This window comes from Diadema antillarum, unplaced genomic scaffold (assembly GCF_040938485.1).
Source record: "Diadema antillarum isolate AM-2024a unplaced genomic scaffold, OU_Dant_1.0 seq00000263_RagTag, whole genome shotgun sequence".
Lineage (NCBI taxonomy): Eukaryota > Metazoa > Echinodermata > Echinoidea > Diadematoida > Diadematidae > Diadema > Diadema antillarum.
In genome coordinates this window covers 1,652,848-1,679,991 of record NW_027271301.1, presented here as the reverse complement: position 1 = coordinate 1,679,991, position 27,144 = coordinate 1,652,848, and the positions used below count along the sequence as shown (strand labels likewise).

Sequence of the window (27,144 nt, the reverse complement as noted above, 5' to 3'; positions counted from 1 at the left end):
TTACGAGGAAGACCAGCACTGCAGACTAAAGCTTTAACCTCTTGATGTCTTCTGATCGGAAATCCAATCTGAAAAGAAGAAATAAGAGAAAATCACATAAATCAACTGCTTAGTTTCATATCTTATATTATTTTAGAGTTATTGAGAAATTGAAATTTTCTACTATACCGGTAGATTAAACTGGAAAACTCATATGCATTTTTATTTCCCGCACAATTACTCACTCTAAAATCAACATTGAGATGGAAAATTGCTTTGAAATTATAGCAAAAAGCATATGAGTCAGATTATGCATGAATTAAACTGCCTTGTGATACAAATCCATTAAGACTACAAAATTGCATTAAAGCAAGAATTAAAGAATGATAAATTAGAGCATCCAGATTTTTCTAATTACATGGCTTCTCATATTTCAGGGTGAAGTGAGCTGAAATGCCACAGGCCTAACAGAAAAATTAACACACATTTAAGGATTGCTCCTACTTGTTATTCCTCACTAAGGAGATAGTATAATCTATAATTTGCCAAGTGCTATTTTGGTGTACACGGGTGTCCACAGATGAATTGCATGGAGTTATCATGCACGGTTTAGCAATACAGATGGTTACCACATTTAAGGCAAATTGTAGATTACTCACACATTTTCAACAAACTGATATCTGTCATTACCATGGCAACTTAATTAGAAACAATGCCAACGGCATGTTGAGAGGGTCAGCCCGAGATGGTTAAAGATCATTAGCACTACAAGGTACTTACAGAGAAAGTTTGATACAAGGCAAGCTGATGGGAAAACAGCCATCTTCCCACACTTTGAAGCAATCAAGAGTGCACACAAGGACAACTTTCATTGTTTCATTCCTTGCCAGATCCTATCACAGGTTTAAACACATACTTTTAAAAAAAATTACTTTGTATGATAGTAATATTTGCTCACCTTAATGAAAGCACCTGCCTGACTTCTGCCGGAGTCAACCTCCAAGTCAAAGGTCCCGAGTTGGACCCCCAGTAGTCTAGGATTTCTGTTACCTGGATGAAGGAACAAATGATCAGAAAGCGATGATATTTCTGTAACTAAAATAGTATAGATAATATGCAAAGAATTGACTCAGCTTAAAAATCAAGTGCATTCTCTCCCATCTCCCCATAACCTCCCTATATATGTGACCCTGCACCTCAAAACAAACAAAAAGTCGCCAGACATGAATTTTTAGTTAAGACCATATTCTGAAAGAACAGACTTTAAGCTTTAAAATGATGTATAACTCATATCAAATGGACTCTCCTAACCCATCTAAATATTGGAAAGAAAGCCCAAACTCAGGAAAAGTGTGAACTGAGAAAAGAGGCTCTGAAGTACAGTGTCCATTCAAGCGCTTAATCTTTACCAAACCATGCTGGCTGTGCGATGAATGGGACAAAAAACAGGAAGTAAACCTCCAGAGTAACAACAATGAAGGAATTATCAGATTAAACTAAAATTAAGCATGCCTCATTAACACATTCTGTCAATAATCAATGCCAACTTTCAAAGCAGTAGCACTATCCTTTCAAAAGTTATCAGAGTTGAAAGTGAAGAGTGTGGACAAGGTTTTTCAGAAATGAAAAAGAGATTCTAAAGACACACCTAATCACACTATTCTACCAAAAATGTTCGAGATAAACTGCTAAAAAAAAACACTTTCCTGCCCATTTTATGATACCAAATTTTAGCATAATGTAAGAGAAGACCCGCTCTTTCTGAAAATATAAAAAAGTCAAGTTCGGCTGGGTTTACCCATTTCACTTATTTTCAGTCCTCACGCAAAATCAGTGTGTGCGACTTTATGTTCGTTTTGAGGTGCACGGTCACATATACAACTATAAAATGGCAATATGAGTCCTAATCAAATCATCAGCTGAGAGCTATCACATGACCAATCTTTAATCTTGCCTACATTTATTTTTCATTGAGCATTAGTATACTAATCACGGGTATTAGCAATAGCTTATCCGTGCTGAACTGCACTGACTGTGCAGTATAAGTGCATTGTAAATTGTTCTTGACTGTACTTTTGGTTAGCTTGAAACCAGTGTTGCCTGGGAATCAGGCGAGAATGGCTGCTGCTGAAGTAAAATCATCTCATTATTTTGTATAGCATATAATGCACACTACTTGGTTGGGCAATAGTAAAACTGTCCATCCTCTGTAACTTTGGAACAGTCCAAAACATTGTTATTATCTGGGAGATAATTCTTACTAATGTCCTATGTAATGTGCATTATTTGTATACTAACACACCACAGACAAAAGAAATGGCTGTCATGCAGGTATTTGCAATGAAAGGTGGCAATACTTGGCTGAATTCCCTTAAGACCCCAATGAAGAAGTTTGTGCTGGAAGACTTTTTTTTTTTTTTTTTGGATACAGTGGCAAGCAGGTGACTAAAACAGTTGCCCCACCACTTGGAAAACTCACTCGATCTAGATTGAGTATGGTGGCCATCTGTGTAAGGCGGGCAAACTTGTCGCGTATTGTCCACTGAGTGACTGATGTGAGGTAGCCAACAAGGGAACGCAGCTCCTTGTCAAACTGTAAACCTCCAAGCTGTTGGAATGGGAACCACAAATCAGAAAGTGCAGTATTAAGAAGTCACATGCACAGTGATACATCATGTGTTGTTATCCTTACGCAGTGTATGACACCACAAGTACCTAGCTGTGAACAAGTAATGTTTCGGTATTCACAAGAACATCATCGTGACAGTGCAGAATTCTACAACTCACGTATGGCAGAACAATTCCTGTACAGTGAACCCCGTTATAATGAGATCCACGGGACCGGCGACATTACCTTGTTGTAACCGGTACCTCGTCATAACCGTACGCATAAAAAAACATAGAAAAACATAAGGACGACCACACATACCCATCAATCAAACTTAAGAACATCCTTTGCATTGTTTTTACACAATTATGGATCATTATTATTGAGAGAATAAAGGGAAATTATTTGTGAATTGATACAAAACAGACGAAAAAAATTTGTTTCTTTTTCTGAACACCGAATCAAGTAGATTAACATTTATTGTTAAACTATTTTTACGCTACTGTCACTCGGAGGGATCGCGATGATTTCATTAATCATTTCCGCTTTAATCATACACACTCATATTTACTAACCAGCAAAACAAGTGTTAGTCAGAACTAAAAATGGAAAGGATATAATGAGTTACACTTGCATTCCAATTGTCCATTTTTGGCCACGAGTGTCGCTACATGGAAAGTTTTTGAATGCGTTATTTTTTTTTCTCTCTCGTTGCGTTGTGGTCTGACGTTCTATCATGCACACGTATCTCGCAAAAAAGAAAATCAAATGATTATATCAAATAACTTGGTAAGAACATCGGAAGGTATTCCTGTGTCTTATCGCGTGGGTTAGAAGAAAACATGGAACTGTACTCTGCAAAACGGGAAGGAGACGTGGATAGCGTGAATTCGGTTTCCAATGTTTCGTTTGTCGCGTGATCATTGAAAGCGGCAAGTCAAGAAATGGAACCTCGTTATATTCGATCAAATTGCTAATGTTTTTCTTTATCATGATGCACCAAAATTGTCCTCGTTATAACCGGAATCTCGTTATAACCGAACTCGTTATAACCGATTCGTTCTGCCATATTTTTACACGCAAAGGAAAACGGGACCGATGCGATCACCTCGTTATAAGCATTACCTCGTTATAACCGAACTCGTTATAACGGGGTTTCACTGTACATTTACTATTTTCGTAACATACAATTTGTAAATCCATATAACCTTTCCCTGGTTACAAATCATGTGAACCAATGAACTACATATTTAGGGTTTTCCTCAACCAAACTCAAGTTGTGGGTTCTGACATTATGCTACATGAAAATGCCTATGATTTGCACAAGAGTGAGCTGCAGCACTCAGCATACCTTGGAGTATTGGATAGTGATTACAGATACAAAATGTTTCCATTCTGATGCTTCATAGAGCTACGATCTACATGTGACAACAGCATCACAGCCAATCAAATCCACATACAGAGTGATGACCTGTTTTACAGGATTTTGTTTGTTTTGTTTTGTTTTGTTTGTTTTGTTTTGTTTGTTTTGTTTTTTTAACTGTGCTGTGTTCCCAAGCCATTTTTATTGGGTTTATGGCAATGAAAGTGTACCAGCTACATTCTTTGCACAGGAGGATGCAGGAGGAAAAAGTGATCCTTACTCTGACAGCCCTGACAACTTGACTCATTTGTCAAATAATAAGGTGTGATAGTTTGTTCTTCCCTTCTTACCCTGTTGAAGACAGACTTGAGGACGGCTTTCTCTAGCTGAACTGTGACTTCATTGGTCAGGAGGCTTACGATGGCATCATAGTTACTGGAAGTCAGCAAATCCTGGCAAATGGTGGGATTTAAAAAAAAAAGAAAAAAGAACAAGAAGTGACAAATACAACACCTACACAGATTTCTGAAGTACTTCAGCCTTATATCATATCTCATGTTTATGAAGGAAATGCTTATTTCTATAACTTACATTAGCCCGGACAAAATGGTGGCTAGTCAACACCTCCAGCCCCAACACAACTGTGGCTAGTCAACACCTATTAGTCCCCACACAACAGTGGATAAGACCGAGAGCCCCTACACAATTGCCGCTGACGACCTGTTAAGGACCTGTTCTGTACCTTTATTTAGCCAAATGTGAAGCCCCTCACAGACAGTGCGGATGTCTGTGCAATCAACCATGATCATCCATCCATACTGTGACCATTTTAGCCAATCAGAGACATGCACTCTAAAGACCACACTCTCATCCAATAAAGAATCCATAATGTACCATGAAACCACCCACCCTGAAAGTTCTACTACCATGGACATTTTCAAAGATTATATGAGTAATTATGCACAAAGGAAGTGAGAAACTTTGCCTTGATTCTGAAAATAACATGTTGGCTGATTCTCCATCAACTTCAAGAATGGCTGAAAGCAAGAAATTAAGTTTGATCATTTTTCTAACTTTTTGGAACTGTGATCAGACAATGTAAGTTTTTAAAGGCTATCAAACAATCGGATGTGATACACTCTTAATACTATATATCATAGACATTTCTTTATCACAGGTTTGTGATAAACTGGTAGAGCTGAAAAGGTTTAATGCACATTACTTTGAATTCTTTGAGGAGCAGCTCAAGATTCATGATGAACTCTTGGACAAAGGGGTCATTGGCCTCATAGACGGAGAACTCATCCTCAGTGATGTTGTGACTTGTAGATAGGAACATGTCCACCATTGGTTTGATCCGTGGCTTGATGGCACTGGCATTCAGCTGGCCAAGGCCATACTGCAACACAAACAATGAGATCAAATCCCAATAAATCAGTTTAGCAATGTCTGTTGACCGTACTCTTGATTGTTTGACAGTCAAAGTTACTTTGATTTATTTGTTGTTAAACATTTCTACTTTGGCTATGGGAACCAAGAGAAATCATGATCACTTACTTCCAACACATCTTTGAACTTGTTTGTGTGGGTGGTGAGTTCGGTCAAGCACATGTCCAGCTTGTCTCTGTTCATCTCCCCACTCTGACTGACCAGACTGTGACAGTCCTCTGTAAGGCTCTTCCTCAATGTCAGTGTGTACTCTATACTCACTTCCACATTGTTCAAGGTGGTCTGGGTAACAAAGACACAATATGTTTCACATCAAAGCACACTGACCTTAATATGTCCAAGTTTTGATTAGCATTAATATTACGTATATTCCATTTCTCTTCCTCTCACTCTCTCTTACTGAGTATACACTGTAAACTTGTCTATGTGGTCAATTTTGTACTATCCCTTCTCCTTGCAAGCACAATTTCACACAATAGTTTGTTGCACCCTTTGCATGTTTTTTTCTGCGAACATGTGGAAGGACCATTGAAAATACATAATGCCACATTCAGTGTCTTCAGATCATTATACCAGGTTATTGTCCAGCTGCGTATAAAAAAAAACATAACAAATCAGCTTTTGTTCGTCCACAAAAGAATGACAGTAGCTTTAGGAAGAAAATAGACAGCACATCATTTCCTCGGCTCCATTCTTCTTGATTGGATGCTTTAAAGGACAAGTTCACCTTCATAAACATGTGGGCTGAATGAATGCAGCAATATTAGTAGAACACATCTGTGAGAGTTTGAGGAAAATCGGACAATCTGTTCAAACTTAATGCATTTTTGAAGTTTCTGCTCACTCAAGGCTGGATGAGAAGTCTACTATAGCTTGTGATGTCACAATGCGTACAATGATATAAAGAAAGAATAAAGAAAATTCAACATATTTTCACTTTTCTAGCATAACAAAAGAACACTTAACTTTTCTCTTTCAGAAGGCAGGGGGAATAATATTACCCTTGACATATGTCAGTAACAAGTTGAAGAAATGCATACTTTATTCAAAAAGTGAAGTTTTGTGAAATTCTCTTTTAATTTTCTTTATGTCGTTGCATGCACATGACATCATACACTGTAGTAGTCTTCTCATCCAGCAGTGACTGTGCAGATACTTTAAAAATTCATAACTTTTGAATGGATCGTCTGATTTTCCCCACACTTTCACTGATGTGTTCTAATAATATTGTTGCATTCAATCAATCCACATGTATATGAAGGTGGACTTGTCCTTTAACTTCACTGACTTCATTCAAAATATCTCATTGCTTGAAGTGACTTCCTTTTTTACAGGGTTTAAATATCACAGTACTTAATGAACTTACAAGGAATTCTAGTTTAGCCGCATTGGTGTCTGATGATGATGTTGGAAATCTTCCTTGCTGCAGCATGCTGTAGGCCTGGGCCACATCGAAGGAACCCGATGGGAAGCCCGCCCTTAACTTGCCGTACAATACATCACGATAGTCACTTCCAAGGAGAGTGCTGGTGTGGTTCAGCATGGCACATGCACAGTCCACACTGCCACTTGACATGGCCCTCCTGGTAATAGGAGAGAGAAAGAAAGGTGGTGGATATCTTTTCAAGGAAGGAAGGAAGGTTTTCGTCATATTTTACCATCCAATGCATTTAGGGTATCTCAGCATGAGCTGTGTTTGTTATTTTAGCGTGAGAATGAAGTTATTAGAGAAAGGTGAGGAAATGCCACATTTTCCTGCATTATAAAACAAACAAGAGACCCGCGGGTCTAGCGCTCACCTGAGTATCGCAAGTTCACCTTTCACGCAGTCACTAATCTAAATTATTCACAGCTCTACCAAAATTTGACGAGGCATTCTCAAGTGGAAGATGAAAATGTACAATAAGGGCCCAATTTTTTCAAGATTCCTTAATTTGGGGGAATTGGGGCCCCCTGGGGCCCTCTGGGTGGGGCATGGTGCCCAGTTTGATAAATTGAGATCCTGACCACCTAGGGATGCTACCTGCCAAGTTTGACAAAAATCCATCATGAGGTTTTCAGGAAGAAGATGAAAATGTACAATTCAGGCCTCCATTTGGACCCTTCCAACCACCCCCCCCCCCACCCCCAAGAGGGGCACCCCTGGATCTCCTATGAACAAACTTGAAACTACAGTCATTACTGTACTCACTCATAGTATTATCTCAGCTCTATAACTTCTGATTCTAGAGAAGATTTTTAAAGATTCCTTCATTTGGGGGGTTTGGGCCCCCTGGGGGCCCCCTGGGCGGGGCATGGTGCCCATTTTAAGAAATTGAGATCCTAACCCCCTAGGGATGCTACCTGCCAAGTTTGGTGAAAATGGGTCATGGGGTTCTCAAGAAGAAGATAAAAATGTACAATTTAGGCCCCATTAGGACCCCTCCTCACCCCCACCCCCCCCCCCCCCCCCCCCCCCCCCCCCCCCCCCCCCCGGGTCCAAAGGGGGGCACCCCTGATTCTGCCATGAACAAACTTGAAACTACAGTCATCAATGTGCTAACTCATAGTATTAACCTAGCTCTATCACTTCTGGTTCTAGAGAAGAAGATTTTTGCGGATTCCTTAATTTTGGGGGGTTTGGGCCCCCTGGGGGCCCCCTGGGTGGGTCATGGTGCCCATTTTAACAAATGGAGTTCCTAACCCCCTAGGGATGCTACCTGCCAAGTTTGGTGAAAATGGGTCATGGAGTTCTCAAGAAGAAGATGAAAATGTACAATTTAGGCCCCATTAGAACCCTTCCCCACCCCCCTCCCCTGGGTCCCAAGGGGGGCACCCCTGATTCTGCCATGAACAAACTTGAAACTACAGTCATCAATGTACTAACTCATATTATTAACTTAGCTCTATCACTTCTGGTTCTAGAGAAGAAGATTTTTACAGATTCCTTAATTTTGGGGGGTTTGGGCCCCCCTGGGGGCCCCCTGGGTGGGGCATGGTGCCCATTTTAACAAATTGAGTTCCTAACCCCCTAGGGATGCTACCTGCCAAGTTTGATGAAAATCGGTCTTGGGGTTTTCAAGAAGAAGATGAAAATGTAAAAAGTTTACGCACGACGCACGACGGACGACGCACGACGGACGACGGACGACGGACGACGCACGACGCACGACGCACGACGGACGCCGGACGAAGGGCGATCGCAATAGCTCACTTGAGCCTTTGGCTCAGGTGAGCTAATAAAAAACAAATAACAATTTTTTTTTTTTTGGTAAATTTTCTTTCATACCTGTTTAAAGTATATAGAAGTATCCAAGTATGCTCCACAGTTTCCTACATAAAATGATAAACAACAATGCATCCTCCAAAACCTAGGTGAATTTATATTCTATTGATGCCAACAATCTGGAAGAATATCAAAATCCTCCAACCCAAACTGACAAAGCAAGTAGATTTTAAAGATGAATACTTCAGAGAGAGAAAGAATCACTATTCACGATCTCTGAGGGATCTGCATCATACTCTCAAACTCACAGTAAAAACCAAGTGCAGTTTTCCCTGACTTATATTTTTGAACTATTAACATACTACGTAACACTTAAATGATATGATAATAAAGTATATTGGTTTTATAAGTAACCTACTGGCATATTTCATATGTTCTTACAGCTTACTGGCCTAAGCAGGCTAATGCTTCAAAAGTTTACTGTAAAAACAATACATGGGACTTAAGAGAAAACTTATGGAACAATATGGGGCTTGAAAGACAGAAGAGTGGTTGATTTCAAACTAACAAACATACCACTTAAACAGTACAGAGCGCATGGGCTCCTGTATAACAAGTAAAATCATCGGCAGAGTATTGGTCATTAAACACATCTCAACATGCCAGCCTGTAATAATTCATTTTTATGTTACACACTTCTCTCAGGAATACCTGGTACACTTCTTGAGAATGAAGAAGATATCATCCACCATACTTGATGTGTGTGTCCCTGGCTCTATGCTGTCCATGTTGACGGCCTTTGCAAGAAGAAAGAAAGCAGCGATTGATTATTATATATTGATCATAAAAACATTTAAGAATAAATCAATACTACATGGTGACTTACATGGTGTTTCCTTCCCCCCCCCCCCCCCAAAAAAAAAAAAAAAGTTTGCTCTCATAGGATGCTAGTGATACAAGAGTCAAATGTTTCTATGCTATGTATGTTTTACCTAAGTAAACTGTTAGTACTCATATATTTTATATTACTCATATTCTATCCCAGCTCAATTACTGGTGCAAGCTGCATTATGAATCACATTACATAGACATGCAATACAACCCTCCTACACTCGTATATGATAACTACAGCCTTTATTTCGTGGTTATGGATATCCTCAAATAAAAGACAACAACGATGGCATGTAAATATACAAACAAACTTGGCACCTGTTGAATACGGAAAATAAATGTTGTGATAATATATTAAAACTAGACAATCTGTAAATCATGCTCTTTTCACTCCCCCTCACAACACTTTGGGTAATGTGTTGCTTTAAGGTTTGTTTACTTTAGGTGAATGGAGCCAAGCACAGTAGTTATTAACTACCTTTGACAAATTTCTAGAATGAAAAAAAAAAATCATTTTCTTGCTTAAGGTATACAATTCTGAGTGACTATAATCCACTCGTATCTACAAATAAGAATGATATTTGGTGAATGTTACAAATATTTTGTAAAGGAAACTGAATTCACGACAAAGAAAGACAAACACAAGATTCGGGCAACCTTCATGACAGTCTCCCTCATGAAGTACTCCTCCATCACGATGTAGTTTCCAATGATCTCCTGCATCCTCCTGCTGAGGGCGCACTCTCTCAGCTGCCGCTCCAGATGCGACAGACTCTCCTCCTTGGCTGGTCCCTCTTCGTTGGACACCTCAATGTCACTCTAGGAAGCAAGTAGCAGTGAGAGATGGCTCTTACCAATCTGAAGAAAAGTATAACTTGGACAATACAATCCAGCCCATTAACCCTTATGGGCCTGCTGTGCCAAGATGACTTAGCATTTACATATGATAGAGCTGCCTTTGGGTACCACTTAGTTAATGGTTTAGCCTTATAACAATCTGAAGGAAGGTACATCAGCTCACCGTAACACGCCTCCTAATGAACCTCAGGTAGAGCTCTGTCCTCGCATTCAGAAGGGTGCACTCTGCCAGTAACACATCTAGATCCCTTGGGTCCAGCCTATTGGCAGCAGAGCAAACAGTGCCATGAAACGTCTTTGACACACATTCACATTGATCATTACTTCAAGAAAATAATGATTATTGCAAGTGAGTGGCATCATGAATTATACTATAAAAGTGGACTTTTTGTGGTGTGAACATCTTGCACTTTGCTAGAGAAGAAACAAGTGCAATAATAACAGCATGCAAATTGTTTTCTTGTTATATAAGTAATACTATCTTATGTTTTGATACTGCAGATTCTGTGGAACTAAAAAAACACTTCAAATTCATCTTACTCGACCAAGTGCAAACATTAGAAGAAAAAAAAACATCAGCATACTGGTATAACACCATTCCTATGCCTGCAATAACATAAAAAGTTTTCTGAAAAACTTTCCATGTCCATCTTAAAGGCAATTATTTTCTCAGGAAATGTAAATGCATTGACAGCTTGACACGATTTACGGTGATTCAGTTTCTCTTTTTATGCCCCCCCCCCCAAAAAAAAATGTAGTAGTAACCCAGCTTTGAAAGAAAACAGTAATTTTTGGAAGCAATGAACTTGGTTTCATACCCATTCTGTTCTACTAAGTGTCAGTCACTTACATTTGACCCATTGAGGACAAAAACATTTTGCTAGTGTCAGTCACTTACATTTGACCCATTGAGGACAAAAACATTTTGCTATAATAACACACATTCCCCATTGACACCTGCCCGAGTATACCGGGGACTAGTCTTCAACAGGTTAACTGAGGAGCTACCATTTTTGTCAAATGCAACAAATTTTGCTGCATCGCTCTATACCTACGGCAGAAAAATCTTGACATCTCAATGCAATGAGCAAACTGAACATTGTTAAGAGCCTATTGCTGCCCTAGGATATCCTATATATTCACACACATACACCCTCAGCCTCCAATCTCTCTCTCTCCGTCCCTGCCATCAAGGCCTTACTTGTCGTGAACTGCTGATGACTTGTAAGCCGACCTGCTGAGGCTCTGCTGGACCTGTTGTGCCTTCCTGTCAAAGTCGCGCTGTTCCACAAACGTGTTGATCACCTTCTGGGCCTGTCTGTCACATTCCTTCTGCAGATATTCAATCATGGTGAACAGCCTCCCTGGTCCTACAGGGACATGATTTAACATCAGGTGAATCTTCAGTAATAACATGCCCCACAGGGTTCGTACATCGCAAATGATTTATTTTCAAACAAGTTAAGAAATAAGTCTGATGCCTTCTCACGCTATTCCCATTATTGTCATTACTTTTTCATCTCACAGCAAAGGGTCATGCCTCTGTAATCAGGTTTATTAGATTGTAGTTTACACCTGTTTTGCAATCACCTTAGTTTTGCTTGATTCTAGGTGTAAGCTTGATGTTTGAATAGCATGATCTTGGCAACAAATTTGAAGAGATGAGTTTGACAAAACCAATTTTCACTCCTCTTGAACATCTCTAGCCACAAGGTCATGAATATGGACATAGTTTTGCATTCATACAGGGAGCTGCTTGTTTGTTTGATTGACAGGCCATGAAGTTTGTTGTATAATACTGACTTTTATAAAATGTCTCTTATGGTTTGCTGTCTCAGGCAAAAGTTGTTGTTGTTTTTTTCGCAGCATCTGAAAAATGAAATAAAAATTTCATAATACCAGGCATGATGTACATTGCCATCACTTACTCTAGTTGTCAAAGTCGCTTCATACACACAATGTCCACTATGCTAATGGTCCTACTATGTAGAGATCGTGAGACTGGAAAGGTTCAGTGAAATGTAAAGATTTTCATGCTATCACACTATTTGGACTGCAGGATACTAGTATTTCATACTTGCTTTTCACAAAATATATGAAGTGCTGTCAGAAAATAATCATTCCAACCAAAGTTAGACTGAAATACTGTGTAGCAGAAATAGCATATAATCCTAAAATTCAAATCTGGGATCTGATCAAAACATGGAACTCCTCTCACCATAGTATGTTTCAACTAGAGGCTGATGGACCTCAATAATCTTCCCAACATCCTCAAACAGACTCGTCAGTGCGTCTGCATACAAGACTCCTGCTCTCCTGTCTGTACTTTCGACGCTCGATGCTATTGCCAGATGCTCTTTAGCGTTGCTGACAATCTGCAAGGAAAGGGTAGCATGAAATCTCAAACTCTGAACATAGATACCTTTCTCCCTCTTATGATCAGTGAGTAGTGCCTTGTCATTTCATTCATAATATAGGGCTTGACACAAACTTTCACTATTTAGAGTTTGGTGCATAAAAATTTTTTTTAAAAATGGTATTGACTTCCTGTCTATAAATCGACGACCACTATCACTACCTCGAACAACTATTTCTACTTTACTACTACTACTACTACTACTACTACTACTACTACTACTGCTCCTAATGTCTGATGATTATGATAACAAGAGAAGTAATAATGAAATCTGTCTCTTTTTGTGTATACCACTTTTTCACCATCCCGTGGTGTTCAGAGCCCTTCACAACATATGATTACTGTGGATTATGTACCATACATGTACCATACTATGGCTTAAACTATGAAGCTATCAATGGAAACCACTGTGCACTGTCCACTAGATCTAGCCACAACCACAGGTTCCTCTTGTCATGATTTCAGTCCTCACCTGAGCCTGTAGGTATGTGGAGAACTTGGCCAGCCCCTCCTCGTGAAGGTTCAGCAAGGGGAAGATCTTGAAGAAGCGCTCCACGGAGGGTCGGTCTGAGGACTTGATGGCCTGGTCCAGTTTTTCCCTCACCAAGCCCTTCAGGTTCTGTTCAGCCTCATGCAGTACCTTGAGGGAGGCGTCAATGCTGCTACCTGCATCCAGCATATTACGAAAAAGTGAAATGGGCAAGGCATGACTGGCACTCGCAGTGACTGCATTTTTTGTATTTTGATAACAAAAACTTATCATATACAAAGGCATAGCAGAGTTCCACCATTTACAGTGGAAATATTCATTACCATAAAACAAAAGTGTATCCCATGATGCTGTGGTGTAGAAATGAACTTTAGTACAGCACCTAGCATAATCCACCTATCTTGGCACTTCTCTCCTTCAAACTTTTAAGAACAAAATGCAGTGCATCCAAGTAATACAACACAAAAACTACATGTGAAGATGCAATTTGCTATTTCTCTTTCTCCTACCTTCCCTGGCATCAGAGATGACCTGCTTCAGAACCTTTTCATCCAGTGTTAGGTATCTGTGGATGTGACCAGCGGCTTTTTCATAGTCCTCAGACTGAAGGGCTGTCTGGACTCCATCAGTACAAAACTGTGTTAAGGAGAGAGAGTAAGAGGAAAAATAAAACACATTCTCCCTGAACACACGGTTGATTGTGTTAAAATGCAAGAACCTTGAGACGCTTCCAACTCCCACCAATGACACATAATTGACAAAGTAAAGGTACCAAGGTACAAAATGTATAAGCAAATGTATCACTGACAGATATCTATGACATGAGTGACTCTTGAAAGTTTAGATATTTTATCACAACATGTTTTAATGGTTACCAGGGACATTCAGTAATAATACCTTTTGATTTTTTTTTTCTGTTGCAACTTCCAGCTAACTTGAAAGTTAATAGAAATTGAAATCAATGACTGTTTTTATCTTCTTCTTCCCAAGGAATAATATGTGTAAATTCAGCAGCAATTTGTGCTTATTGCTTCCATGCGTTAATGAAAAAAAAATGCAGGTTGATATTAAAGATTTCTATATTGGATGTACAGTAAGATACTGAAATTCTCTGTTATGCTCAGTTTGACATGATCTTACCTTTAAATCAAGTATGTCATTTACCCTCTGGATTGCACTTTGAACACGACTCTACAGAATAAACAAAAAAGGCATAGTATTAATTCTTTGCTGTACAAAATTTATGCATTTATCACTACCACCATCACCACTACAACACCATCTGATGATATCAAATGAAGTGATAATAATGATGATTCTATTAACACTACAAATTATGATAATACTACAGATGATAACAAGAGTGTCCAACTTTGATGACAGCAGTTCATATGACAATATGTGTTGGCTCAATACTATGCTAAAGATCAGTTGTATTGTCATTTTCAGATAGTAGGCCTTAATTCATAGAGAGTTTAAATTCCTCTAACAGACAAAGTAGGTGAAGGATGCTACATTGGTAGAGTGCTTAATGGAAAAAAAAAAGAGACCCACAGATGTGCTGACCTGAACGTCACACTTCACTTTTCATCATCAGAGCAATACACCCGAGGCAAACTATTGAAAAAATCTTGAGGTTCAGGGATTGCTACAGGCCCCCTGTGCAAGACCCTTCTAATTTTCTTTGGTCCATCCTACAGGCCCCTTTGGTCCAAAAGACACAACCACCTTTTGTAAAATCTATTATCCCCTCCGCCAATTGATGATTCCTGCCAACATGGTCACTCTCCAGCCATCAGTTTACAGGAACAAGACAGACGCTGGACAGTGAACAACTGCAAAAGCGCAGTTGAGCCTTTCGGCTCGGGTAAGCTAAAAAAAGGACATACACACACCAGGGACTAATTACCCTTCTTAATATTGAATAGCAATTTTAGTTGATGTACATACATTTTGAACAAACTCGTGTACAATTCTATGTATTGAAACTGGTAGACAAATGACATTTTGTATACAGCAGTCTCACTGAAGTGCATAACAAATTGCTATACTTAACCAGGAAAATCATTCCCTGCACACACACAAGTAATGTTATAGCACCAGGGAGGGTCAATTTAAAACAATAGAAAACAAAAGGTCGAAAAAACAATAAAATACATAAGAAATTAACAAAACAATAAAAAACATAAGAAATTGATTTTGATTGTGCTATTTTTTTACATGACAATTGTTTGATATGTCTTGAGGAATTCTGACACAAAAATTTACCAATTTACCTCGACGTTTCGCGCCACGATTCGGCAACGCGCAAAGATTTTGCCACATAGTTTCACAACTTTTTTCATTGAAGTCTTCTGCAAATTTTGAGATCAAATTTGCGACGTCCGGTTACACCGTTCTGAAGTTACGTAATGTTATTTATATACATGTCAACCCGAAAACAGCTCAAATTCATGATATTGTGTTCAAATTGAATGCAAATTGTGTTTTTTGGTTAAATTGATACATATTAGATTATTTCAATTTTTAACCATTGAAATTAATCAATTCTAGTATAGATAAGCCTGAAAAAGTGCCTACAAAAAATTTTGGCAAAAAAACAATAGAAAACAAAAGGTCGAAAAAACAATAAAATACATAAGAAATTAACAAAACAATAAAAAACATAAGAAATTGATTTTGATTGTGCTATTTTTTTACATGAAAATTGTTTGATATGTCTTGAGGAATTCTGACACAAAAATTTACCAATACTTCAGTCTTTTTAATGGAGTTATAGGTGAAAATATGATTTCATGCACAAACTTGCATAATTAATTTATTAAAAATAGAAAGGAAACATTTTTCTATTGTATGACCATGTAAACTTGTAGTTGACATCCAGCTTTATCTTCAGGCAAAATTTCGCGGCGATCGCGCGATCGGTGGCCGAGATCTGAAGGGGGGGTCAAATTGACCCCCCCAGTAAAAACTTGGTCTCAAATAGCCCAGTTAGAATAGGGTTAAAGGTGAAAAAATAGTAAAGGGATAGGAATGAAAGAAAGAAATATATTCATTGTTGACATTTCAGAGTAAGTTACATTTATCATTACAAAGTAAGGATGCTTAGAAAGATAGATCAGTCATTTAGCGAGAGGACATACCTAGTGGAGTAGTCTATCACAGTGACACGATTCTGGTTTCATATCTTTGCTAAGCACTGTATTTTCCATTTTTTTTACCTTAGCAAGATCTAGCTGTCGAACCTTGCTGCTGACATTTTCTGCCAACTCGGATGTGAACCCAATCATGCCACTGAGTTGTTTAGCATCAGTCAGGACCAGCTGCAAGTTTGGTCTAGTTTGATTTACAAGCAAAAATTAAAATAAGAAGATAAAAAGATGAAAAGATTCAAGTCTTGCTTAGCAGGGCATCAAATAAGGTTTCACATTGGCTTTGACTAGGTTCCCAGTAGTTTATGCTAACAATCTGTCAAGAAACATAAAAAAACGATACCATTATTTTGTCACTTCAGTGTCTATTAACTCTGTAAACATGATAGAATTTCTTGCTGAAGAGTCAAATATGTCACAGCCTTGTTATCATATGACTACCTGTCTAACACAGTAGCAATGGCGATGGGATGATGAAAGAAGACTTTCACAGGGTTTCACAGGCTTTAGTTGCATAATGTAATATATTATGCATCTTACTATACAGGAATCACACATTTTTGAAGTATAAATATAACTGGTGTATTTTCTTTTCCATGGCACTTGCTTTTTAATTGGCTGAACAAATCTTTCATTCAAAAGATGGAAGATGAATTTCTAAATCAGAGTTTATCCAAAGAAATTGCTGCATGACAAATCTTGGGCAATTTACCCCATCCTGTGCAGAGAATTCATCTTGGATTCCAGGTGTCCATGATGGTCAAGCAAAACTGAGATCTCATCAGTCACAAGTTGCTGGAACAAAGAGAGAGAGAGAGAGAGAAAGAAAGGAGCATGTTGTATACCTCACTTTAGATGTGCAAGGTGCGAGTGGATGTATTTAGCAACTTGAACAATGGAAAGAACCATGTATGTGGCTGTAAATTTATACACTGGCAAACTAGCATATTAACAGTTTAATCTATTAAACAATTTACTAGAGGTAAACTAAAATTCAGGTGTAGGCCTAATGCAAGCCGCCCATAATTTGACTGCCTGCTAAGTGTAGAAAACCTAGATTCTATTAACTATACAGTTGTAGTGTGTATGGAAGACGCATACTTCGCACGGCATCTGGTGGGGCTAAGGTTCTATTGACCCAAACACACTGTAAGCAGTAAAAAACATGTATAGATCTAGTAAGTCTACTTCTCATCAACCACCTATTTTTAGATCAACCACCCTTGCGCATAAAATCAAAAGTACACATGGGACAGGCCACAATACGCTTGAACATTCAAACATGAATACAAATTAAGAGAAATTAGAGGGATAGTCACAGGTAAATTACATGAGGAAACAGGAGGAAAAAGAGATTAACAAAATTCCTCATTTGTTTGTTTTTTTGTTCATTTTCCATCTACCAAGATGGCTGGATAGCCAATATTCAGCTACGTTAAGCTGGTCTTCCATGGGGTCCAGTTGAATGTGAGGTGTAGTGATTTAGTGAGGTGTAGTCACTAGACGAGTAATACACGTAATTAATGTTAACACGTATTTGCCCATTCACTGGATTTACATGCTTTTCAATGGGGAAATGGGCGGTCAATTAGAATGATGAGCTTGTGCCAGTGTTTAGTAAAAAATGTCACTTGTGTTTGTTGCCGACAATTCCGCCCGTACAGCACGAGTCAACAATCTAAACCGGGATATGAACCTCCGGTATTTTCTGCCTCGAGTGGAATGAAGTTAACTTGAAACTGAGAGATATTTTCTATGATACAAGGTATTTAATAAAAAAAGGTCGATGAGAAGGTCCAACTATACGTGTTGGGGCCATGGGGTCGCTGGTGCTGGCTGGTGCAGTTAAGATTCTATGCTTTGATTCTATGTGTTGAACCTTGGCACGGGAGGTTGAACCTTGGTGTGGGTGGCGATACTAATCTAGATCCTACCCTAGCAACACACTACTCTAGTACTAGGAAGGCCTAATTACATGCATAAATTTAGGCTAGGTGGGCTAAATACAATGAATTAAATGATTAAAATCTAAATTTAATTGTGAGGCCTAGATAACCACATAACTGTTTAGAGAGTCTAGCTAGATCATATCTCAGATCTAGGGGTTTCTAGACAAACTTTAAAAACAGCCGAAATAAAAATCCTTTCAATTTGCTACAGTCTACTAGACTTAATCATTGAGCGAAAGATCGGTCTGTATCTGGTCGATGAGGATATGTATGTTCCACGGAGACTGCGTCTGGCTTCATGGATCCCCTCGGAGGAGAGCGAGAACGTCAAAAAAAATTTGATAATAATGATAAATATGAAATAAAATAAAAGACTCCTCCGGACAAACGGATCTTTCTGTCTTAGCTCGGAGGAAGAAGAAGCGATGACGCCGATATCATGATGATGGTTTGGATCGGTAACGAATAATTAGAACCCTCTAACAATCTTGGGTTGTCCTTTGGCCTGGGGCATATGGGCTTATGATCTAATTGTAAATTATCATAGTGAGAGTGGAGACAAACAAAATCATCATAGTATACTAGGACATAGTAGGAGTAGGAGAGTAGATCGTATCACCGGACGCTTTTTTTTCGTGGCTTTGAATTTGAATACTCAGAGGATGAAATTTCGGCTAAAAATAACACCACTTATTCACAGACTCAGAGTCCTGGAAATTACGAATTCTGCCAACTTATGTCAATTGTTCGCTCCAGTTTTTAGAAATTATGCTTCAAACATACCCCTCTTAAAAAAGTTGTCTCTTTGCGCGGTGCAAAATCGCATTGTATTAGGCTATTACCGAACACGATTTTCGCAATGAAATAATCGACGTCTTTTGCACCTAGTCCTGGCACCAGAATCACAATTCATCCCACAAATCACCGTACACATTCTCACCGAGCGGATGACAAAGAAAAATCGGCAAATGAGGCTCAAATTTCGTATTCTACGGTAAAATGTCTGTCTTGAACATTCCGAACAGTTTACGCAATAAGTCCTTGTGAGAAATCGACTTCTATTTTACATGCTTTGTCTATGGGAGCTGCATTAAATGCGCGGCGCGCGGGTGACGAGTTGCGCTACTTGCGGGCCCCTTCCGTAGCGCACAACTATTCCGCATCGTTCACGTTTAAACCTGAGGACGATAAATCTAGCTACAAATTTCCGATATCGATCAGTGAACTTTTGGTTCTAATAATATTGTACTTGTAGTAGGCCTATTGGTAACCCCGGGACGCTCCTTGTACGGGCTGGACGCAGTTAGCCTATTGGAATCTTCAGCATATGGGCAATTCCACGGTATATAGGACACAGATGCCAAAAATTCAAAATGATATTTGTTTCAAACACCATACATTTTCAGACAATACTTGAGTTGAAGTTTTAAGATGTTTTTCAATAAAAGCGGCCATTTTGATTTTCAATATGGCTGCCAAAATATACCCATAACTTAATAGTAAGAAAGAGTGTATTGTCACATAACTTACTCTCTGTATATCCACTTTACTAATACTCTAAACAACAATCTTTTATACAACGTGTATGTATGCAGTTTAATACCAGGGATGTCTTTTACCACATGATAGAAAAAAAGCTGGTTGCTAGACGTTGAGAAAAACTTTTAATTAGTTTGACAATGATGGATGTAACGTCAGTTACCAAAAACAAGGAATTTTGAACTTCATTCATCAAAGAAAGTGAGTACGCTCTGTATGATGTAACTTGGGATTTCTAATGTATGCCCATACGCCTTCCTTTGAATACCAGAAATAAGGACACTTGGCATACTGGAGAGTCAAAATGAATACTTCAAAATGTGGAACGTCAGTTACCGAAACATCATACATGCCCGTATACCAGTATGTAATGTCAGTTACCGTGACAGCAATTATAACTGAGGCAAATTTTTTGACTTCAGGCCATTTAAATACATCTGACAGGTCAAAGGTTATCAACAAAGAGCAACAATCCCTTTGATAGGGAATGATTTCATCACCATGGTATGTCCATGGATACATTTGTTTTTGTTCATCTTATTTTGTTTTTTAAATTTATTTATTTATTTATTTATTATTATTATCATTTTTTTCTTGGTTTAAGATTTTGATTTTCGGTTCAGCACAAGTTTAAGGTTAAATCATCTGGAAGTTTAGGTTTACCACATGCAATATATGCACTCAAATTACTATGTGGAGAGTACATTCACAGTCCTATGGGATGATACAGCTACCAAAGTTTTCAGGCCTAATCAATGATGTGGTTGCATGGTAACCACTTTATTCTATTAAAAAGCTTGTGTACAGCTGTATACCAACAGTTTTATAATCTTTACTAATGACTGCTTTTGCTAGCATTTTTCTTTTTTTCTGGAAGCTTAGTGAAGTTTCTACCTCAAGGCAAATGCACAAACAGATATATTTCTTCGCTTGAACTTAAACGTCTGATTTAGTTTTAATATGGCACACCATGTATTATGGTACATAAGGCATGTACTGTCATAACTGTTTCAAACTGAACACTGATGTTGCTCAAAGTGAGAGGTGATTCTAGGGTAAAAGAAACTGTTCAGATTTGTTGATCACTTTAATTCATTCATGCAGGGACATTTTGTAATACATGATAATTATGAACGGGAAGATTTGTTTATATTGATCTTAGAATTCTTTCGTTGAAAAGCCCTATTTCTTGGTATCTGGGATGTATTTGCAAGCCTTGATATACCAGTGAAAAGGAAAAGTAAAACAATTATCGTACTTCAAGCCAGGAGTAAACCAATAATGCCCTTTTGACCTAAAAAGCATAATGTTTCTTCTTCACAGAAAAAAAATTAAATGTGTAACACTACTCATTTAAATCAATCGATGATGGAGATCAAATCTTTATTTGTGGCTCTAACAATGCCTTGAGGGAGGAATAAAATAAAGAAAAGAAGAAGAAATATATCACAGTAGATTTCATACATATATATGCTTATTTATGAGTTGATATTTGTACGTTTTTTTGCCATGACCTGAAAGATATATATTCTAAACACACAAAAATATATGTGTTTTGTGTAGTACTACAGGGCATTATGGGTGGGGCACTCTAGATAGAAACTTTCTTAAAAACAAACAAACAAACAAACTTTAGTTATGTCAATATTTATACTTGGAACTGCTGAATCTAAAATGGATCTGTGTAATCTTAACTGTTGAATATTAGCATTCAATCTTAAGACAAATGTCAAGACATATCCTCTGGAGTATTTACATTATTTTTGCTCAACTGTGCTAGGGCATGGGGGGGGGGGGGGGAACGTGTCCCCTAAGGGCCCCACCCCATTTGTGTCTTTAGACTTTGTTTTAATTTGTTGCTTTGTAAATGCCTGGGATTGTTACTGGTAAACTGCAGCAGTATAATTAACCTTTCAAACAAATTAGTTCTCTGTAAACCCGTAGCAAACTGCTAAAGTATGTGTAACGTCAGTCACTGACATATTACCTTTAAGTTTTCATAGAACACAAAGAAAATGGACTAATGTTTCATTTCATTTGTGTATTTGTAATCGATGAACCAAGGTATGATTCCATATCAAACAAATCACTCTGAAAGGTCAGAATTATAAAATATCACAAAACTACCGGGTATTCCTAATCATGATTTTGCATGTGTAAACCCTATGGCAAATGTAAGCCTAACGTCAGTTACCGTCATGCCTTCACTGAAATTGGCATGGTGCTAAAAGGAAATATCTACAGTGCACATTATTTTGCACACCTGTTCCTAAGAACCTAAGTATATTACCATATTAAACACATAAAGGTTAGAAGTCAGGGACATGAGATATTTCCATTTAAATCTACACCATAAATTCCCATGTCCTTTTTCCGTAACGTCAGTTACCGACACATTTTCACTTGCTTGATAAGAAATGCAGTTCGAGGAAAAATTTTCTACCCATTTCTTCATTCTCATGAACTCATTCATCAATGCTAATTACAAGCCCCAGGTGCTTTCATTCACAAAACTACAACGTAAACAATTTCATGAAAATCCTTACGCGTAACGTCAGTTACCGTGGAATTGCCCATATGTGAGTGGGATTTCATAGAATTAGAATTTCAGTCACGAAATGTGATTCAAACATGCATAAATATAAAGTATTATTGTTGGTAATGACGAGGTGCGGATCACTCAACTAAATGTGACTGTTTTGAGGTAAAATGAGGTGCATTTCTTCGTGTTTATACATTTCTATGACTTTATGTCGCGTTTTTTGCGATTTCGGTCCACACAAAATTCTGTGAGGCTAATCTACGAAGTTTGCGCGTACAGAATGTCATTAGTACGCAAAAATTAAAATGTGTGTGTCCGGTACTAAATACTAGAAGATCTGAATATGCCTGTACATACAGTAATAAGTACTGAACTATGTAGTGGAGACAAACGAACGAACGGAAACGGGCCGCGGGCCGTTCTGCTGGCGCTGGAAGAAGGGCAGCAGTGCAGTGTGTAGGCTACATAGCTAACGTTGATGTCATTCGCGCTTCGCATCGCATCGTCAACATTCGGACTGCTCGGTTCGTTCAAGTAAAAGTCGCAGCGGTACGACGAAGCAAGACCAGGAAAGCTGTTTGACACATGTCGCCAAAGGCGCATAGGTATACATACCTCCTCTTTAGAAAGTTTAGACAAGGCACTCTGAATTTCAGTGATTTCAGTGAGGTTTTCTACACCAGCCATCAGCTCATTCGGAGACGTGGCGGCTGCCATCTTGTTTATTAGTTTACGCGCACACACGCACACACACACGTACAATGTACGTATTAATTACATGCGGAGTACAATCAAAGAGATTCTACACGTGCCTCTCTCTTTGCGTACAATAAAAACGCACGCAACTCCCTCTGTGCCCGCCCGCTTCCGCACCCCCCCCCCCTTTTTTTTTTCGTCGGGCGAAACCACGTTGCCCCTCTCGTTTCTGTTTGGTTTTGTTTTTCTCTATTACAGAAATCGAGGAAATGTATATCCTGCTCAATAATCATACAATGAATTATTGATTGAAGACGATTTGTAAATGCATTGTTTGGTGAAGGAAGTCGCCCAATCAACATGCAAGAATAATTATGATAGTCAAAACAAAACAAAACAACTTTGTATAAGGTTTCTAGATGTTCCAGGGAAAACACCACGGAAAATACTGAAGATCATTGGATACTTTTAGAGGTGTCTTATACCTGTTTGCCAGTGGTGGAAAAATTTGCGCGTTTTCATCCTTGCTCTTTTGTAATTGTCTCCATCTTCCTCCTCCACAAAGATTAGTGTTTGGTGATATTGCTGAAAATTGATGGAATTGTATAATAACGTAATGCCAGTCAGAGAATCAATCAATCAATCAAACAACCAATCAATTAATCAAAGTATCTGTCTATCTATCTATCTATCTATCTATCTGTCTATCTATCTATCAATCAATCACCAATCATCAATCATCAATCACCAATCATCCGTCAATCGTGTTAAAACACCTCTTTATTTTTTTTCACGTGACATGAAGTAAATTAAAAGAATATAAAAGTGCTGGAAGCTTCATCTTTCATATACGACTTTCTTGCTGTTGTTCAAATGATTTAGAGACAATGACTTTGATACAGACAACTGCACAGATCACAAATATTTTTCACCCTCGATCATAAACAAACTGGGATTGTAAGTTGATGGCATGACTGTATCATCACATAAACACACGGCCCACGAAACGCAACGCAACGCAACCTCGGATATAATGGACCCGGCAAAATTGTACATAAATTATTTGTGAACAATACGTCTATATCCTGGCTGTGAAACTCAAAATACCTGCCCACATTCAATTAAACTCACTGTCAAACTTCACACCAACTCGAACACTTTCGAACGTGTGAAAATTGCACTTCGAGCCAAAATAAAGTATATAATACTAATAGTACGTATACCTCCAAAACGTCATATAAATCTCTCAGGCCTAACAAAATTTATAGGCCTTGAACAAAGTGATGACATAATTATTTTGCGTTCACAGACTTTGAGCAGGAATGTGAAACTTTAAAAGCACTCTAATCATCAGTCATTATGTATCTCAAGTATAATCATTCCTTCCCAATAAATTTCATGAGATCGTTTTTATTAGTTTCTATCAGAACTCTGCCCGAACCCCTAAAACATTATACGCCACTTCACTCATCTTCCCGTCTTTGGTAAACCCTGAGTCAATAATACGCATGAGATCTTGAGATGACACACAGCCGTAGAGTCATTAATTATCGTCATATAACCATAAAAGTGACGATTTCGTGGCATCAGGTCACTCCCTCAAGTAAGTTTAAGACCACTTTTATAATGTCAAGCAGTGTCGATGTCAATCGCAATCTTTTTGCAGTCATTCAAATGGAACCAGCACAATAGGTGTGCAGACTGATGTCGGAGGTGTATTGTTATTCAGTATTCTCTTTTGTATTTACTCTGTACTCGGCGTCAACAAAACTGGAGCGTGCAGACATGGAGGGAGTGGATCAAGTTTTCAGGACTAGTGTGTGTTTGTATGGGTGAACAAAGTATACTCAAGTATTTCACGGTGGACTGGTGTCATTTTCAACGATCGAGTTAGTGTGCGTTCTGATTCCCACATGAGTATCGCTTGATCGGATCGAAACTTTCAACTTTGATTGTTGCTGTTGTCCTGGCGGTGATTACCCATTTCTCGAATTGTTACGGTTTGGAGCAAAGGCATAAAGGGAAGGCGGATGATACCGCAACCTCGGTGTTTCCTATTGCATTGTTGCAGTTTTCAATTAAACGTTCAATGTGACGTTGAATGGTAACGCATTAAGATACTATTGTGTACAGCAGCCGTAATCATTGTGACTGATAGAACATCGTGGTAATGATATACCTGTTCTGGTTCCATCTCGCAGCACAAGCCTTGATACGTAAGTAATCCGTTGCCATAGATCACGCGACTGAGCCAAACATGCTGTTCAAATAGTTTCTCTAATTTTATGAGCCTTTGGAACAAAGTGTAGAGTCGCACTGTATACTTTATTAAGGCGGCAACCACACAAACACACACACTCACACACACACACACACACACACACACACACACACACACACACACACACACACACACTCACACACACACACAAATTAAGATAAAGACACATTATTTAACAAAGTATATGTTTCGATCCTATAATCTATCGCTATGAAAAAATAATCATGTTCTGCAAGTTAGATAATATTGACAAGGAACGTACTCAATGGATTGCATCACTGTGCCACTCTTTATAGAAACTACTTTGACATTGTTAACAATACAGTGTATATGATTTTGCACTTCAGAGGTATAGGTGTATATAGGTTGCATGAAAGTTTACGGGTGTATAGCGCACACAGTCATACACTACAAACGTATCAAGCATAGTCTGAAACAGCACATATAGACATGTTCGGTATTAAGTGACACGTATGATATGTATAGACATGCTGAATACAAGAAATTATTATCATAATCATCATCACCATTACCATGGTGAATATTCTACTACTCTGTAGGTTGCCATTGAGCTTCATATAGGCCTACAGCATTAAAAAAGAGGGACAAACATGGAGAATGCTACGACTATCCTCGTAAGTGAAGTCATGACGACAGGTGAGTTGGATATTGCTGGAATTAACAGGTGAAGGTAAATATATATATATATGAATCATTGAGTTTAGTGGTGTTAAGAAAGTGAAGACATCACGTAATTCACATCATTATGGGCATCATGACTGAGTACCGTAATCAAAATGACCGTGGGCATAAAATTCATGTCACATTAAAATTGATGGAGTGATCGAAAGCATTTATATGCTTTATGTAAGTTTGTTGTTGCTGTTGTTGTTGTTGTTATTGTTGTTGTTGATGATGATGATGATCTGGAGACAGGTGTAAATAGCAAAACTCCAGATTGTATAATGTCGACCTGTCACGCTGACTCTATTAATCAAAGTACAAATCTTCAGGAGACTGATGGTGGATCGTTAGACAGTATCTATATATGTCAACTTATCCCATGATCAATATCATCATCTCATTGCTCATAGAAAGCTGACTTACTGGCACAGTACTTTATCAAGTAAATTATGATCTGATCACCACCTGCAGTGAGCAATACGATAGCTGCGACAGCGCCTTTCAACACCACTCCAGTGTTCATCTCTATAGGCGTACTCGGCGGGTTCGTTCTCGGCCTTGTTGTGTACGGCATCGCCATCAATTTCTTGGGAAAACTCTCCATGCCCGTCGCAGAAGACAAAGAGCCCCTAGCGGACGGCAACGGGAACGCACCAACGTCGTCTGCCGAGCCTCAGGCTAATGGACAAGAACATGGACACGAACAAGACATCAGGACCTTCTACCATCATACCTGAACAAATGAATGGGAAAGAGAGCATCGCTCCGGGTCAAGACACGACGATTGAGGTGTACGAGCAAAATGTGGATGTGTCCGATGAAAATACTCTCAAAATCTAACAGAAATTAATTGAACCGGCCTAATAGGCCTGTATCATTTTCAGGGCTTAGTTTTGCACGAGTGTACGAACTATGCATCTTTATTATACTGCGGTTGTATAAGAAAGTACAGCAAGCCAATATTGGTGCTGCCTTGTAAAAAAAAAATAATAATGATAATAAGGTCCAATATAAAAACGGAATAGATGAAGGTGGGTGGACA

At 38.5% G+C, this 27,144-nt stretch overlaps 1 protein-coding gene across 1 annotated transcript; it reads right to left on the bottom strand.

Moving 5' to 3' along the window:
* Positions 1–23,158, bottom strand: LOC139729754 (conserved oligomeric Golgi complex subunit 4-like). The gene is made up of 18 exons (XM_071640687.1): positions 23,057–23,158; positions 17,124–17,206; positions 16,481–16,595; positions 14,400–14,450; positions 13,769–13,895; positions 13,242–13,435; positions 12,572–12,728; positions 11,555–11,723; positions 10,517–10,613; positions 10,153–10,314; positions 9,316–9,401; positions 6,766–6,982; positions 5,508–5,681; positions 5,173–5,349; positions 4,301–4,402; positions 2,459–2,587; positions 938–1,029; positions 1–68 (listed from the first exon to the last, which is right to left on the bottom strand). The coding sequence occupies exons 1-18, from the start codon at positions 23,156–23,158 to the stop codon at positions 26–28; spliced, it is 2,277 nt and encodes a 758-aa protein (XP_071496788.1). The 3' UTR covers positions 1–25.
* Positions 23,159–27,144: the final 3,986 nt, after the last annotated feature.

Excerpts from the sequence above, each read along its gene's own strand:
- LOC139729754 (XM_071640687.1), bottom strand. The coding sequence starts at position 23,158 with ATGGCAGCCGCCACGTCTCCGAATGAGCTGATGGCTGGTGTAGAAAAC. Across the intron at positions 11,724-12,571 it reads TCTAGTTGAAACATACTATG|GACCAGGGAGGCTGTTCACC; the intron begins GTGAGAGGAGTT and ends ATGTCCCTGTAG. Across the intron at positions 10,614-11,554 it reads TCATCAGCAGTTCACGACAA|GCTGGACCCAAGGGATCTAG; the intron begins GTAAGGCCTTGA and ends TGCTGCCAATAG.